The 12,357-nt window shown below is 28.0% G+C and overlaps 1 protein-coding gene across 1 annotated transcript; it reads left to right on the forward strand.

Annotated features, from left to right (window-relative positions):
• The first annotated feature begins 7,052 nt into the window (after positions 1-7,052).
• Positions 7,053-11,761, forward strand: LOC113874135. The gene is made up of 5 exons (XM_027512357.1): positions 7,053-7,359; positions 7,736-7,929; positions 8,090-8,123; positions 10,763-11,388; positions 11,483-11,761. Exons 1-5 carry the CDS (start codon positions 7,053-7,055, stop codon positions 11,759-11,761), a joined length of 1,440 nt encoding a protein of 479 aa, XP_027368158.1.
• The last annotated feature ends 596 nt before the right edge of the window (positions 11,762-12,357 follow it).

Below are 12,357 nucleotides of genomic sequence, written 5' to 3' on the forward strand. Positions count from 1 at the left end.
AAAGCTCCTCCATTGGTAAAAAAATCAACAATATACACATGACAAAATAGAATAAAAAAGAAAAGAACAACAACATATCTTCCTTGTTGCCAATTTATACGACAAAACAAAGATCCAGTGTTATGACAAAACAAAATCAACAATGGTAGACATAGCGCTAAAAAAAATACCTTTAGTATTGAGTAGCTAAAGATTTTTCCATTTCTTCAAGTCTTATCTAACAAACTTGTAATGAGAACAAAAAGAGAATTGAAACACAATCATAGAGAACCCATGCATTAGGAACTCTGTAAACACAATCAACTTTTGTATGTAATCGAAATTCCAAATTAAGGATTCAATAAACAAATTATCAAAGAGTAAAAATCACACATTTTCTTAGCACTTGCTTTCCTTAATAGCTTTGTAATATTAACAAATCAAAACAATATTGGAGTTTAAATATATTATGTGAAAATGAGATTGGGGTTCAAATATATGATGTGAAAAATGAGATTAGGGTTCAAATAAAAGATGAGAGAATGTGAAAATGATATTTAGATTCAAACAACTAATGAGAAAATGTGAAAACAAGATTAGGGTCAAACAATAGATGAAAAAACGAGATTGAGATTCAAACAACATATCTGAAAATGAGATTGAGTTTCAAATGGTGGATGAAAAAATAAGAGTATGTGATGAGAGTGTTTAGTATGAAGAACGAGATTGGGATATTTTACGAAATTAGATTTGTAGTGAGCATGTGAACTCCAGCTTGAAGACCATGAAACAATTTTGTAGGAGATTAGGGTAGAATCGTTGCATGGCGCGTAAAAATAAATAAGGTTGGCGCAAAAACATAGTTGGCAACAGTTGTATAATAAACGACGTTAAATCCCTTTTATTTACCAGCAGTTACACAAATTCGACGTAAAAATATTAATCTTTGCTGGCGGTTTTAAAAATCGATGTTAATCTCTTTCATTTTACCTATAGTTGTTAAAATTGATATTAAATTTTCTTTTTTATTATTTTTTTGGCGATTTTTTGGAACCTCTATTAATTAATCAATGCTAAACACCGCAATTCTTAGAGTGAAATATGATTAGAATAATATTTGTTCTTTTACTTGATAGGTCTATGATGAATCCACATTTTGTTAATATTTTACTTATCTTTTTAATAGATTTTTAATCAAAAAATAAAGTTAGAAAATGTAAATACCATAAAAATTTCAATTATGTTATTTATTCCAACTTTCTTAATTTTGATTAAATTTACATAAATTTTGTAATTTTCTTTTGCAATTCTGCTCACTAGAATAGTTGTGCAGGAATTGTTGGACAACAATCCATGAGATTTAAGCTCTTGAGAGAAAATTAGGTGAAAGTAATCACTTCCAGCACCCAAAGTAATCACTTCAGCAAGCTGCTCTAAGATTCAAGTGAAAGTAATCACTTCCAACACTGAAAGTTATCACTTCAGAGCCAATTCCAAGAAGCAAGCCTATGCGTGTTTACTATCACCAGTGATAGTGAACACCACAGAGAGCAATTCAAGAGGAGAAGCTGCGCATAATTACTTTCACTAACTATAGCAATTCAAGTGTATAGAGCTGGGTATAAATACTTTCAGCAGTCATAGTGATCACTTCAGAAAGCATTACCCTTACTATAAATAGATTTTCACTTATAGGATAGAGATCTTTTTTGCCATTTTCATTGTACTTTCTTTTGATACACTTTGTAGAGGCTTAGGTCAAAACTCTAAGTGACTGCCAATGGTTCATTTTTAGAGTTCTTTCTTTCTTTTTCTTTTTCTTCTTCTTCTTCTTCTTCTTTCCTTCCACTTACTTTCAATTTTTCTGGTTTTGCTGAATATTATTCACTTGTAATGTTGAACCCCATCTACATGGAAGACTAATTTTTGTTTATTAATCTCTAGTAAGTTCATAATGGTTATTGAAATCTTGATTTGATGGTCAATACGAATTTCCTTCCCATTGAATTTTTTTTTCTAATTTCTTGAGGACTGAGTTAGGAATTAAATGGTGGTTGTTACTTAATCAATCTAAATTTCATTCTTAACAAGGGTTTCAAAACTCAGTTTGCTTAATTTTGGGTTGGGTCCTAAGTTTACTTAATTCTAAGGATCAGGAATTAGAGTTCATGTGATTTGCTTAATATTGTATGAGAATTTAGGGTAGGAAGGGATGAGTTATTAATTCTTAGTCGATTTATGATTGAACCAATATGGATAAGCTAGGGGTTAATATCTTTTGTTAATTGATTCTCTCTACCTGTGTTTTCACTTAGAATGTTTGGTAACCTAAAAGCTACAAACTCCTCCTTTTATTGTTTGCTTCACCTAATGCACAATTCATGTTTGATATATATTTGATCTTACTTAATGTTCACAAGAAGACAATTTAGGTTAATTCAACCTAGTACTACATTAACTTTACTTATATTTTGACAATCCTTTCATCATTCTCTTTCTTCTTTATAACCTCTTTTTGAAACTAAATGCTTTGAACATTTAGTTTCTTACAATGGTTGTTTAAATTTTTGTTTATTTTTTAGCTTAACTCCATTAATTTATCTTAATATTTATGTGTTTCTTTTTTTTTTTTGTATTTTTTTTTCTTTCTTGTCACATCTTTTTTTTTCTTTCTTTTTTTCTTTGAGACAAGTGCACTCAATATTAAGTATCAACATCATTGCTTATAAGGTTTAATTAGTATTTATTCTCTTTAAAAATTATACAATTTAGTCTTACTCCTTGTAAAAAAAATTTATAATATAATTCTTACTTTTTTAGGAACTATTATTTTTAGTTCATCTAACTAATATAATCCAATAAAAGTTTATACTTAATAATATCTCAATAAATTACATTAATTAGATGAGTTAAAAATAACATTTTATACAAAAAAGTAAAACCTTAATAATAAATTTTATAGAAACTAAATTTAAAATATACAACTTTTATAAAGACTAAAACACTTTTTACATATATTAAAAAAAACTAATAACATATGTTAAAAGTCTTTCAACGTACATTAATTCTTATATATAATTCATGGTAAATGCTAACACAATTTTAATAAAAATATTTTTTAAAATTTTTTAACAAAACTAAAAATAGTCATATATATCATTTTAAAATACAAATAAGGGAGTGAAAAAAAAACTAAATTTTAGCTCATGTCATTCACTAACAAGTTTGCTTTTTTAACTTTTTATTTTTTTATATTACAATAAAAAATTTTAATTTTTCTTAAAATATTTTTAATAAAAATTCAAATTATTAAATTAAAAATAATTTTTTTTCTAATACTGAACAACCTCTAAATTATTTTATTTTTGTTTTAGATAGTCTTTGTTGCATTTCTTTATTTCTTTCTATTGCTTTTAAGCTTCGTTGTTCTTCTATCAACTTGAGTCTTTGAATGTATTCTAAGTATTGTACTCTTCAAATATATCTATTGTATTAAATGCACAATAGAAAACTTGATTTATTTGTTGACTTGCTATCCCAAACACTTTTTAAAAATAATTTTGTGAAATTAAAATTCTATACTTTAGAAATTAATTTTTAAATTAGTTTCTAGAATTATGATTCAACACTTTTTGGAAACAAAATTTTGAAATTAAATTAATTTTCAAATTTATTCTTTCAAACTTTTAAAAATTAATTTTTAAAATTACTAATTATTTTAAAAAATAAGTTTCAGAAATTAGGATATAAATAATTTTTTTAAGATAAATTAACAAGTTTAATAGTACGTGCAATGTTATTTCATTTTAAAATAAATATACATATAGTTTAATAATTAAAAAATAAAATTTTATAAATTTAAAACATCAAAATATGTTGTAAAGATCCAAATATGTAAAAATTAATAATTTTATATAATTATAAAATCAATCAAATATAATACACTAATAAAAATTGGATCAATTATGATGCATGTCTCAATAAAAATGTATTTTACAAATATATTGTTAAAAAATATAAATATTAAAAGATACACCTATTGTATATAGAGAGAGAAAGAAGAGTAAGAGATACTTTTTAATATTAAAAATAAATTTGTTATAATTAATTTAAAAATTCGTGAGATAAGTATTTAAAAACAATATAAATTTCAAGAAAAAAAGATAAATATAAAGAATTTTGCATTTTTTAAAAGTAAGTTTATATAAAATTGTAAAATTGAAAATAAAAAATAAAACAAAATTTATAAATATAAAATGGATATTTAAAAAATTTAAGAATTTATGTAAGGTAACAAGAAAAAGTTAAGTAACAAAGATAATAAAAGTGAGTAAAAAATAAACTTATTGAATCAAGAGAATATGTAAGCTTCATTTTCCAAATAGTAAACTCTGATTAGAGGTTGATTTCTAAATTTAAGTTTTTACAATTATGAAAATTAATTTATAAAATTATTAAATATTTCTGAAAATAAAATTTAGCAATTTAAATTTTAACTGTTTCTAAAATAAATTTTTAAAATTAAAATTCTACACTTTTATAATTAATATTTTTATGTATGTTTTCAAACTTAAGTTTTTAAAAATATTTTTCTATACAATTTTCCATAATTTAACTTTTAAAAGCCAATTTTAAACATATTTTGAACTTTAAATTCTGCACTAAAATTGAAAATAAAAAAAAATATTTTTTATCATTATAAATATGTTTTTTAAAAAATTAATAGTGTAAAAAAAAATGCAAAAAACAACTCCCGATACAAAATTTAGATTAGCCCACAGTCATAGCAGCAAACAACATACTGGGCAGTAATGGAAAGAGTGAATATATTGACACCAAAAGGACCCTACGGATTACATAGGATATTAGGATACATCACACAGACACACACTATTCTATGTAATGTCAACGTTGAAGAGAGGCTTATGTTGTGTATATCTTTGCATCAATAATTTGCGTGATTAATTCAATTAAACCAACATTTTTTTAGTTAATTAGTTTATTCCACATGTAAACAGAGTCTAATATAAAATTTATGGTCAAAATGGAAACAAGTTCAGTTCCATAAACCTCCAAACCTCATCAGAGTACTCCATGCGATCCTTTTCCTCTTAGAAAATTCTCTATTATATATTAATCCAATTGATTATCCATATTAGATCAATAAGAAAGATAAATAACAGATCTTATTATTAGATATTCATTAGAGTAGAAAGTACATACTCGGATCTATTACGCTTTTGCTGCGGTTAAATGACAGCGGAAACTTTAGTCTAGGTAATGGACTCCACTATGAGTGATTACCGTTCCTGTTGCAAGTTGATTCAAGAATGGTGGTGTTATAGTCTTCTTCAACCAAATCGCTGTAATCCTAATTACAGGGACTTGAGAGCCAAACTCCTGATGGGAAGAAATATAGAGGCAATTTTTTTTTTTATTTGGTCTATTGGGGACCAGCACCGCTAGGGGGGCTTATTTTTATATTCACCTGTTAGGGTTCCCACTATACCGAAATAGGCCAAGTCCGGTATCCACTCATATGGACCCACATTACTTTCTACTGTAATCCAAATGGGCTCACCCGATGCAGATCACTTGCAATTAGCCCAATTAGCGTAAATAGCTTAATATAAATGTATTATTATATTTAATATGTAGCCCATACATTATTTATTGGAATAAAATAATTCCAACAATTCCCTCTTCTTATTCGTTAACTTCTATTATTTTAAGTGGTTCGAGCTTTCAAGGAAAGTGGTGTTCGTGACTTCCACACATCTTCTTAGTTTATTCAGTTAAATAATGTATATTAGATGTTTAGTTTTGCAAAATGTATGATTATGTGCGGAGTCAGAAGTTTGAACTTTGAATCTTAATCTTATTAGTTTCTTAAATTAAGCCCACAAGAAATTTCTTTATAATCCCCTAAACTCAGGCTTAACGTGCATGACTTAGCTGCATTTTTTCGAAAAACTATAAACAAAACCTCACCTTAGAAATCAAGCTACATTTGAGATAGACACGAAACTTCTTTTGCTCACGAAAATTTGAAGTGGGTAGGTAAAAGATATATCATATATAACGCGTGGCAGAAGTACTAAAGAAAAAATAAAAAGCTGAAATACAAAGTTTAATTAACCCAAAACCCCTCGTCTCTAAATATTGGCGACAAATTCTATATCCATCCATTATTAAATCAAAGAGTGATGCCATAAAATATACACAGCATGAAGTTTATGAGTAATGACAAAAACCGCACGCAGAGTTACGTGTATTCACACCCCATTATGCCCAAACAAGTTATAATAAAACCTCCATTGACTAGCAAAGACCCACTGAAATGGACACCTACCCCCCTACTGCCATCAGTTATATTTAATCTTTAATTAGCAGCAACTACGAAAACCAGCATCAAGGCTAAAAGCCAAAATACAAGTCATTAATTAATTATATAATGCTTCTTTCTTCGTGCTTTTATCTTATTTATAAAAAATAAATATTTAATTTATTAAAACGAATACAAAATAGTTATCCATTATAAATTTATAATTTAATTTAAAAATATACAAAATGATGTATTTATATTGAATGAATAAATTATGTGTACCTTGTTAACAAATCTTATAATAAATAATGGTATAAAAAAAACTTAATAATGAATATATCTTAATTTTTTATATTTAAGATAAAAAAGATATTAATAATTGTTTCCTATAAATACGAGTAGAGATAACATTATTTTTCTTCAATTTATATGACCATGCATCTAATCATTGAAGAAAGTTAATACTAGCCATTCAGTTTTACTTTAAATTACTAATAAAATTAATATTTTTTATTGAAATTATATATAATCAATTAATTTTTTACTTTTGAACGTTTCAATCAATCCTAAAATAATAATATATACTACTAAACGATAATCAACATTATGATCATATATAATGTTATAAAAGTGAACACCGTGTCCTATACTTGCAATATAAGGTTTTGTGAGAGAGACTTTGACACAACAGTTGGAACCTATCATCTTTTTGCTTATTCATTTGGCAAAGCCATTTCGTGAAGCTATTATGGCTTCAGGAGAACCATTCGGTAGCAATTACCTTTTGCTGAGGCCAGAAGAGGCGAGTGTTGTGGATCTTGGGCACCTCTTATTATCTTCTAACTTAAACAATAGAAAATTCATAGAGTGCCCAGAAGATGTTGAGGCAAGCGAGTTTCGCCAAAGATGGCTACTCTTCACATCTGTTGTGGCCCAAAAGGTCCTCTTGCTCTCAGCAAACTCATTCAAAAAGGTTGGCGATACGTTGGAGTGGTGCCTCAATTGTCTATCAAGTAATGGAGGCTTAATAAGGCTCTTCCTTAACTTTCTAAGAGGTATAATCCATTGGATCATTAGTTTCTTTCTCTATCTTGGTGAATATCATCATTGCCATTTGCCTAATGCCTGGGTAAACCTTGACGCAAGAGTTGATAACACTGTTTTGTGACATCATGTTTAAATCTTAGAAAACAAGCTTTCCATTTATGAGATTATAGAAGCGTAAGAAAGAATATAGGGAAAAGTTTATGAAACATTATTACCATTCTGGTAAGTTTTTTAAAACTTATTTAAATAACATGAATGTAACTTTTTATATATGAATTATCAAAATACAAACTTTTAACTTTACTAATATTTGTTAGGCTTTGCATGTATGCATGTGAGAATTTATTAATGATTTGTGGAGTTTGAGATTGGGATGTGATACAGGAAAGATGATAACACCGGAAAGATCATCTGCTTCGTTCTTGTCTGTGGTGGGCAACCTTGATACACGAGTTGATTTAGACAAGAACATTGAAGAGAAAGATTCCAAGTACAAAGGGATGCTATCAATGATGGCTTCCAAATTATCTTACGAGAATGAACAATTCATTAGTAACGCAGTCAGAAATCATTGGCATGTAAGTTCTATATATGTAAGCATTTGTGATAGAAGTAGTTCAATTAGAGTAAATGTAACAAAACCTTTTTTTTAGTAATACAATTTTTTTTTCATATTTTGGTGAATTTGATGGCCGATTCGGTATTACATTTTTTTTCCCGGTTATGATATGATTGCAGATGGATTTCTTGGGACTACATAGCTTCTGGAACGGTGAGTAACCATAAGAACCATCCTTTGCAAATTTTACTTAGAAGATACGAAATATATAGATAGGTAAAACTTCGATTCAGCACTGTCACTAGAAATATTTTTACTAAGTTAATTTCTCATAAATTAAACCAGCATTATCAAAGTGGCACCATCGTATGAAGAATATAAAGCACATGTATTGCATAAATTACAACATAATTGGCGGTGTAATCACATTAGAAGTAAAGAAATAGTTGCTAATTAAGGTTACACCACTATTGTTTTCACACAATTTTGAAAACTTTTACTATGAAACAACACAGAATTTATGGTAAGGTAAGAAGTTTTATATCAAAGATTGATTACAAAATATTTTAGTGTACAGTTAATCAACGTTAAACTCAATAATTAAAAAGAAAAAAGCAACTGGAGAAGGTTTAGCAATCCGTCCTCCATTGACTAGTCACATTTTTCTTCCGGTCGACCTAACCTTTGATTTTGATGGTCTGCTTTCAATTTCCTTGCACTAATGTAGAATTTTAGAGTTACATGCGTAACACATTTGTCATGTGATTTGTTCTATTAATCTTTCAATTCATTTGTCACGTGTCTTTAAGGAAAATAAGTTTGTAAGTTCAAATATTAAAAAAAGTGAGAAATCAATAATAAAAACATAATATATCCTTTTACAATATATAAAAGTAAAGAGCATTTAATTATATTTTTATAATTATTTAACATAAATAGTTAAATAATATATAATTATAAGTTAACGGTTAAATTGAAAAAATAATATTCACATAAATTTATTAATTTTGTAATTCTTAATATAACTCGTACAAAAGTTGTAGTCAAAAAAGGTAAAAGAAAAGGACGAAGACAATTAAGTCTTACTATTACTGTACAGCATAAATAGGTGGTGATGGTTCCAAGTTATTTCCCCTCAATATTAGAAGATTGTGTGGTCAAAAAAGGTAAATAGAAAAGATGACAATTAAAACTTTGCAATGGGGGGGTGGTGGGGTTGCTACTACACGGTGTAAAGAGGTGGCTGTGACTGTAAGTCTTTTGGAGTGACAAATTTTCTCTAAAGAACGATATATCTTGGTCCATTCATTGCTCCTAATAATAAAATAGAAAGCATCATATTATCATAATAATTTTTTTTTAAAAAAATTACTTTTTATGAATGCTAATTTTTTTAGACAAAATTATAAGATTGATTAAAGAATTACAAACTTATGAATAAAGTTACACCTCATGAAGAAAGATATAAATTTATTGAAATAATATATGAACCTCCAATAAATATTTACCTTTTATATAACAAGCATTCAGTTTAAACCTTATCCTATTCATGACATTTACATTCATGGGCTCTGGACTGATTTTAAAGTTTCTGATGATTCTATATTTAGATTATTAGCTGAATAGCCGTCATTAGCCAAAGTTTAGAATCACTTTGATTTTGAAAAAAAAATCATTTTTAATTTTTTAATGCTTCTTGTTATTGTTTTTTTTTTTTTTCTTAAAGTTTGAAAAAATAATTTATAAAAATTCAGATTTTTTTTAATGTCAGAAGTTACTTTGAATAGTATTTTTAAGTTATAACAAAGTTTAATACATTAATAATATTAAATATTATAATCTTTAATATTTTATATATAAAATTTAGAATATATATATATATATATATATATATATATTAAAAAAATGGAGGGAGTAAATTGCCGACAAAAGAGAGAAATTGAAAGTTCTCTGCCTCAAATTTGTGATATTTTTTTATAAATTACTTTTTCTCTGTTCCTTTATTACTTAATATTCTTAAAGTGATTAGTTTTTAAAAGTTTTCTAGGGTATCTATTGTTTTAGGCCATTCGTAAATTTTGCAATTATGTAATTATTAGTTTAGGGTGATTAAGTAAATATTCAATATTAGAAGATGTCGATATCTTCACTAATAAAAAGCTTAAGAAGAAACTCCTATTTTGTGTGGATTGTATATAGATTGAGATATAAAACTTACTTACATTAAGGTTTTATACCTATGATTAGTAACAAATCAAATAATAAGAATATGTAAGAGAGTTATGAATCTAAATAATTTATTTAAGAAATTTTAAATAAACAAATCTCTCAAGCATAAGTCCACTCTCCCTCTTCCTTTGTAGACAATAAAAGTTCTAACATTTTATAGGGTATAAATATAATTATAGTCAAAATACAATTTTGTAAAAAAATCATTTTTTCATAAAATTAAGCTAATAAAAGTGTAAAGAGACACCTTAGACAATATGTTATATTATTCTAAAAATAATTTGGTGTAATCTATTTAATAACAATGTACATGTGACATGTTTAGTATTAATTAAGCTATGAAACACGTAAGTTTATAAAAATAGATTTTATATCAAGTAATTTTTGTTAGATTTTTTTTTGTGCTTATCCTGATATTTATAAACATATAATTTTTTTAAATTAATGATTGTGATTTTTTTAATATCTTAAAAATAAAAAAATTTAATATTTTTTAACTTTATTATTTTTAATTAATTATTTTTTTTCAGTCTCTTGTATTGGGATAAGTACTTAGAAACGTGTTTATCTTCTTCTTCAACGGGATTGACACCATATTTGACAATCTAAATGATGGGTTCCAGATTACCAAGAGCTCTGGTCCACACGTGCAATCATATTGCAAGATACCAAGTCTGAACCCAACTTGATTGTGGTTGCATTCAGGGGAACAGAGCCATTTGATGCGGACCAATGGAGAACAGATGTTGACATCTCTTGGTATGAATTGGCCAACGTGGGTAGGATACATAGTGGGTTCATGAAAGCTTTAGGTCTGCAGAAAAACAGTGGATGGCCCAAAGAGATAGAGCAAAGTAGCAGTAGTGGTTGTGCTCAGCATAGTTATGCCTACTATACAATAAGAGAGAAGCTGAGAGCCATGTTGGAGGCAAAAGAGGATGCAAAATTCATATTGACAGGGCACAGCTTGGGAGGAGCCTTGGCCATTCTGTTTGCAACGGTGCTCGTCTTTCATGAGGAGGCATGGCTTTTGGACAAGTTAGAAGGGGTTTATACATTTGGGCAGCCAAGAGTAGGGGACAATCAGTTTGGGGAGTACATGAAGGACAAGTTGAGAAAGTATGATGTGAGGTATTTGAGGTATGTTTACTGCAATGACATGGTGCCTAGGGTTCCTTACGATGACAAAACCCTCTTCTTTAAGCACTTCGGTCCTTGCCTCTATTTCAACAGCTTTTACCACGGCCAGGTATGAATGCAAATTCATTTTATGTGCTTTGTTTTACTCTACTAGTAGAGAGGATATATTCTGACTAAATACTTTTACATGTATTGAAATCAAGGTTCTAGAGGAGGAGCCAAACATGAATTATTTCTCTTTGTTCTGGGTAATACCTAAGATCCTAAACGCAATTTGGGAGGTTGTTAGAGGATTCCTTATCCCATTCGTTAAAGGTAAAGACTATAAACAGAATTGGTTCATGACGGTGTTCAGGCTCATTGGATTGATAATTCCAGGACTACCGGCTCATCTTCCTCCGGATTACGTCAATGTTACCACATTGGGATCCTTACACGAACTTCTAGAAATTCAAAAATCAGAAGATTCCAAGGCTGACTAATGTCAACGTTTTCGTAACCAGCAACTAATTATACATAATCACAAGTCGTTTGCTCTTTTCCTTTCCTTTCTGATATTGGAATGTTCATTGAACAAATTACTTTGAAGATATGTTTTTGCTAGCTGTGGGGTACTCAAATTTAGATAGAATTCAAAATATCCTGGGACCAATAACTAATGACATACGCCAATTTCTCAAGTCCACCAATCCTTTTCGTATTCTCGTGCAAATATAACAGGATGGCATGATTGCATACTCACACGAAAATTTGTATCAGCGAGGCAAAATTTGCAAGAGATAGGACACAAGGAACAAATATAAGTCAAACAACGAACGAAGAACGAATTGAACCAATCGTGATTTTGAGAAGGAAAAATTCAAATTGCAGATTAGTGGTTAAGATTTATCGTTCTACTATAGATGGATAATAGATTACATTTGAACGGCAAACTTCATGTAAGGAGAGCAAAAAAAACACAAGAAAAAAAAATAAAAAACAAAAAGAAGCTTATTTCTAAAGTTCGGCCTACGTACATACATATATTATTTATCATTGAATCCATACTCCCAAGGGTGAGGGCACAAGGGGATTTAGA

This window comes from Abrus precatorius, unplaced genomic scaffold (genome assembly GCF_003935025.1).
Source record: "Abrus precatorius isolate BTA unplaced genomic scaffold, Abrus_2018 Scaffold8, whole genome shotgun sequence".
NCBI lineage: Eukaryota > Viridiplantae > Streptophyta > Magnoliopsida > Fabales > Fabaceae > Abrus > Abrus precatorius.

Excerpts from the sequence above, each read along its gene's own strand:
- LOC113874135 (XM_027512357.1), top strand. The coding sequence starts at position 7,053 with ATGGCTTCAGGAGAACCATTCGGTAGCAATTACCTTTTGCTGAGGCCA. Across the intron at positions 7,360-7,735 it reads CTTCCTTAACTTTCTAAGAG|GAAAGATGATAACACCGGAA; the intron begins GTATAATCCATT and ends GATGTGATACAG. Across the intron at positions 7,930-8,089 it reads CAGTCAGAAATCATTGGCAT|ATGGATTTCTTGGGACTACA; the intron begins GTAAGTTCTATA and ends ATATGATTGCAG.